We start from the raw sequence: 5,936 nt of genomic DNA on the forward strand, positions 1-5,936 counted from the left end.
GTATTTGCTTACTACTTGAGAGTGTGTCTTGTTGCGGTGTTTATGGTTGGGGTGTAATGTTCGCCTTTGGCTTGAGATATTGATACTTAAATTGAAATTTGTTTTTTAATGTCATGGTCAAATGCAGATGTTGAAAATACAATGTTTTCGGCTTGGAACTTACAGTTAGAGCAGCCAAAGCGGTTACTAAGCGCATCCTGAGATCCTCTTGCTTGTCTTGGTCGAAATGATTTTGTCTGTTCCGGATTTGGCTTTATGTTTATAAAGCCTTTATATATTTAGAGCTGGGATTATGTCCTCAGCTATGTCTTTCTCAATCAGGACGAATGCGAAAACTATAAATTGCTCTCTCAGGCGATTATTGCATTAAAATGTTGAAACAACATGTTTTTATGTCATTTCTCATAACAGCGCTTTAATAGAGTTTCTTGAATCTGTTTTCAAACAAATTACAACCTTCTTCTAATTTTTTCCTTGGAAATATTGTTTTTTCTCAATTCCGGTGAATGATTTCTTCGAAAGCTCACACTCACTAAGTGATGTTGCCTTCGCAAAGCTGAACAAAATTGTAATTGACCTCTGTAAAGTTCGTAGACCTCTAAAAAGGTGATTGTCTTCGCTAAAGTAAATAAAGGCTTCAAAGACCTCAAGAAAGGTTCCTATGCTTGCTAAATGTAAACAAAAGGGTTAAATGAACCCTGAAGTTTGACTTAGCTAAAGATAAACAAAAAATATCATTGTGCTCACAAAACTTTATTGACCCTCTGAAAGCATTGATAAAGGTGAAAAATAGAGTAAATAAGCTCAGCAAAGTACATTGACCTCCTAAAGGGTTGTTGACCTAGCTAAAGCTAAACAAAACAGAAGGGTTGTTGACCTAGATGAAGGTAGTCGAAAAATATTATTGTCCTCAGAGAAGGTCAATAAACTCTCTGAAAGCATTGCGGGCCTCGCTAAAGTGAACAAGAGAGTTAAAAACTCTGCAAAGTACATTGACCTCTAAAAAGGTTGCTGACCCAGCTAAAGAATAAGAAAAAAGAGGGTTGTTAAACTAGCTAAAGGTAAACAAAAAAGATCATTGTCTTCAGAAAAGTTTATTGGCCCATTGCCGACCTCTCTTAAGGTGAACAAAAGAGTAATTAAACTCTCCAAAGTACTTCACCTCTAAGTCTTCTATACCCAAGGTAAAAAAATGCAACAAAAATTATTGACCTCCCTAAAGGTAAAACAAAATGGTTGTTTACTTCAGAAAGGGTCATTGACGTGTACGTTGTTAACCTCACTAAAAATAAAAAAAAGTTAACTGTAAGCTTCCTGCGGCTATAACCATATATATTCGTGATCTGGAGAGTCTCCTCTATCCCACCATACCCATTTTATTCCCGAAATCCTGGGACGGTATACTAAAGCCGACCCAAAAGTTATTAACTTCGGAAGGGTTGTTTGATCTCCCCATGAACTTTTGCCTAATAAGATTCCAATCCAGTGTACCCGAATAAGAAAAAATTAAATAACCGATTGCGGCCATTTTAATTATTTATAATAATTTTGCAACAAAATGTATGTATATGTATTTCACTCACTAAGAACAATATCATGCAAATATAACTCAAAGTATAGAGTAAAAAGGGGGATCTCTCATCCGAGGCTGGGTAAAAAAGAAGATAGAGTAAAAAATTTTCGATATTTAAAGAATATAACTTTTAAGAAACAACACCGACAACTGACATTATAGAAAAAAAAACAAAATAAACAATTAATTTACATAGATTGTCGTAGCGATTTTATTGGAAATTAGAAAATTTAGTTAAAAAAAATTAGCATTAATTCAGTAGAAAAAAATTTAGCATTTTTATAGTATTCGCTTTTTAATCTGCACATTTGTGACGAGCGACACACAAAACATGGATCTCACGAGCAACGCGAAACGAAATTCGCAGCAGAGGCGTTCGGCCAGCGTCGACGATGACGATAATGTGAGCAATAATTCCATGAGCTCCTTTAATGTGCTGCTAACCGCCGCCTCCGACTCGGAATCGCATTCTCCGGTCAGCGTGCGTGACATGATTAAACGCTATGACACAGTGGCCAAGTTGGGCACCAAAGGTGGTGGACGCAGTCTGCAGCAGCAGCAATACAGCTTGCCTGCAATGAAGTCCACATATTTCGGTGTGAACAATTTTGGCACCCATACGCTTTCGCATCGTTATCCCTCGCGTCACTATGTGACGCAGAAGAGGGAGGAGGATAAGGGCTGTAAATCGACGCAAACCAATCGTGGTAGTGACCACAACCACATCACCGAAGTGAAACACAGTTGCAAGTCAAAGAATAATAGCTGCACAATGAAGCAGCAAGCGGATGCAATGGATGACTCCTGTTTCGTGCGAGAACGTCATGTCTCTTTGAGCGAAGGTGAAAATATCTATGTTGCCGATCACACCAGACGCACCTCTAGGTTAGTGGCAGAGTATTGAGCAAATTTGAAGTAATTATATTGTCATAAATATTTGATGAAAAAGGTCGCCACCTCGAGATGCTAATGATGCTGCCAGCAGTTTGGAGGAGAATATGCCAGACGGCAACGATAAGGCCGGTGTAACTGAGAGCATCGAGGAAGCGAATTTTCAGCAAATGGAGACTTCTTATCAGAGTAAAACGACAATTGCAAAGACTGCCGGAGGTGAGTAGATCCAAGTTGTTTAAACATAGTTCGCTCATATTCGTGCATACGGTTGGCGTCTAAGAAACCGTAACTGTGTTGAGGACGTAACTTGAAAGCAACCCAATGGAAAATCCTGGGATAGTATCTTTCAGGATAATATTGAGGCTGATACTTTTGTGAGTGTTTCACTAAATCTCATTTTGCAGGATTTTCATGATTTGTAAGGAACTTTTCACTTTAAAAAGGAAAATGTATGATAGAAGATATTTCTGAAATATTCGAAAATTTAGAGTTCGTCTTAGCATTAAACTTAATCAGTGGAATCAGTTGACGTTGAGGATCCAGTTCGTTTGCTATTTGATCCCACTGGGAAAACTGAGGTCACCAGCCCATTTTGATACCTTAATACTCTAAAGTATTGACCAAAAAGACTTTCAAAAATTGGCAAAGCGCTTAGAGTTTTCCACAAATTTGTTGTGGCGCCTGATATCAATTCCGTCTAGTCCGCTAGCTTCGCCGATGAAATGACGGCCAAGATGTTTCAACTGTACCATCTGTAGAGCGAATTGGGCCATGGTTCTGTGATCGACAGTTCCCACCCCGAAATCTATTTATTCACTGAAGGATCAAAGGGTGAAACAAAAACAGAAGCGGGCTTTTTCTGTAATAATCCACACACAGAATGCAGCTTCAAATTAAAAGACTACAATTCGGTCTTTCAGGTGAAAATTGTGGGCAAAATAGATGTGCCAAATAAGCTTCTGCTCTAAGCAGCAAGTCTATAAACTTTCTAGAGTTGGGTCCTATGGGAAAAGAAGGAACTGATTAGCAGACGAGCTGGTCCGCTCATGGGATGCTGGAGACACAATCTCCCTAAGCTGCCCCAGTCCATTGAGCTCCTTCAAAGGTTGTTTGAAGCAGTGAACCCTAAAGGGACAGCTCAGGTATTGGAACACAAGTAACACAAGGCAAAGTACTTTGGGGTAGTGTTGATAGTCGACATACCAAAAGCTCCTATTTATAGGTAAAAGATTTCAGCTTCTGAAAATAGGACTAATGGATTCGGTGGAATGCAGAGCATGCGCAGAGGATGTTCAGATGCTGGAAAATTATCTATGCCTTCAGTCAGATCAGAAGGGACATACTCCACTGCTCCCAATACTCAAACTCTAACTTAAGAGACGTTGGACAGCTTGGGTCGAAAAGTATCAGTTCTTTTACCAAATCTACATAGTTACAGGATAAGGTTTAAATTAGTTACCTCCCGGAGTACAATGGGTCTTACGTTGGCACAAGTGCGGCCGCCTGCGGTGCGGCGCCTATGCGCCTTTCTTTTCAATCAACCAACCATCTTGCGTTCTGCATTAGGCTAGAAGGATATTATAGTCGCACATACACAGCTAGACAGTTGTCGCTAAGTCCAGAGGTGGAGCACTTAAACGCTAGAGGAAAACGGAGTCCCAACTCGTCTCCAATCCGATGTAATCGGGACAAGGGCGCTATTTCTTGTGAACTCATTGGCTTTGCAGGTTATAACGATTTGCCTGGGAGCAGTCTCTTAGACGAAAATGATGACGATCATGATTAGAAAGTCCTGAAAATGTAGTATGTCCTGATAATGAACTATATATTATATATAAAAACTCTTCTCCTTTTGGGCCGAGAACACAAAAGTCCACCAGTTGCCTTTTGCTTTGCAGAGGGTACCTATGAACTTGGTTGTTCTAGTAGATGCATTGGCGCCCTAATAACATTGCAAATCAAATGAGTTTTTTCCTGGAGCAACGTCTGCTAGGTTTGAACGGCGTGTTCGTTGAATTTTTATAGGCTTAGCTAAGATATCCATGTCGGCGTAGGGCACATACAATTCGTGGTACCACTTCTTCGGTACTCATCGCTCAAGCGGACGGCTCCTTAGACTTTTCGTAGAACAAAAAACAAAAACGCAACATAGGAGGCTAGATAAAGAAGGCCAGCTAACGTTTGTAAAGGCTGGTGAAAGAACCACAGTATAATGGCTTAATATGCAAAGCTTTGTTTGTAGCCCTTCCACTAATCTATTGTGGCTTCGAGGGGGTTAGAAATGATAATCATTATTCGTCATTATAATTTTTCCACACCGTTTTGTTGCAGGTGTCCGCATCATAATCGATATCTTTTTCGATCAGGAGCAGCAGCCAGTATCCGCCACAGATGTTGTGGGCAGTCGCGTTGAGACGGACATACCGCAGAGTCGAATACTCAACGAATTTCAACAGCAAGCAGCTTCCGCTGAACTAACGCGCAACTGAATGCAATCAGCCTCCTTTCAACTCCTTTCAAGAACGTTTTCAAAGTACCGGTCAACTAAGCTATGAAAACTGTTTTATAAAATTGGAAATCAAAACTGCTAGAAGAACCATGGATGAGTCCAAATCTTAGTTTTTTTTATTTTGACATTTTTTAAATCATCAAACGTTTCTGCATGCTTTCATGCTTTGAATTTATTTCTTAAAAATTTATACTAATTCACTTGCCATATGCAATTTTGCAATGAGAATGCGAAATATAATATGGAATATAAATTGTTTCAAATTGCTGTTAGAAAAATAAAAATTGTAAAACTTCTAAAAGAGCCATACCTATTCGTTTACTGGTGATAAAAAGTTTAAAAAATTTTTCGTTGTTTTTTTCCAAAAAAAGGGAAAACTTGGTAACAACAATAATTGTAATGAATTTACCACGATTCAGCAACTTTTTATAAAAACTTGATGTCTTAAGTGACTGTAACTATAATCGGTATTTGTTTAGCAATAACGAGCAGAGAACAAGCTTTGACTTTTTACAAACATATTCTACATTACAATTAAGTTGACGCAATGCAGTCACGCATACTGCAACAAAGTTGTTAATAATATTGACCCTACACGCCCCCTTGCGACCAAGCCATCTTTGCTGCTGGGGCATAGGCCGCTTTGAGCATGAAGTAGCTGACTTCGTCAACTGCAGTCAGAGCTAACTCCGCACCCCAAACAAATCTCGCCCAAGCGTGCGAAGCCTGAAGTTTAAAATAGAGAAAAACTTTGAATTTCTCTTTGCCTTTTGCTTTTGGAAAATTTTTACTTTCATATATGCCTTTTAGCGCGACAGTTCGTGACATGGCGCACCAGTGCGGCAATACTCTGATGCACTTTGCTTTAAAGTGTCTATGAGTTTTTTCTTTGAAGATATGAAAATTTGCCTGATCGTGTTGTTGACATTGTTTTGTATTTTTTCACCAATGGTTATCCAA

At 39.2% G+C, this 5,936-nt stretch overlaps 1 protein-coding gene across 1 annotated transcript; it reads left to right on the forward strand.

Moving 5' to 3' along the window:
• The first annotated feature begins 1,843 nt into the window (after positions 1 to 1,843).
• On the forward strand, positions 1,844 to 5,068 carry LOC120766223. The gene is made up of 3 exons (XM_040091598.1): positions 1,844 to 2,458; positions 2,523 to 2,683; positions 4,799 to 5,068. The coding sequence occupies exons 1-3, from the start codon at positions 1,905 to 1,907 to the stop codon at positions 4,954 to 4,956; spliced, it is 873 nt and encodes a 290-aa protein (XP_039947532.1). The 5' UTR covers positions 1,844 to 1,904; the 3' UTR covers positions 4,957 to 5,068.
• Positions 5,069 to 5,936: the final 868 nt, after the last annotated feature.

Source organism: Bactrocera tryoni, chromosome 1, assembly GCF_016617805.1.
Source record: "Bactrocera tryoni isolate S06 chromosome 1, CSIRO_BtryS06_freeze2, whole genome shotgun sequence".
Classification (NCBI taxonomy): domain Eukaryota; kingdom Metazoa; phylum Arthropoda; class Insecta; order Diptera; family Tephritidae; genus Bactrocera; species Bactrocera tryoni.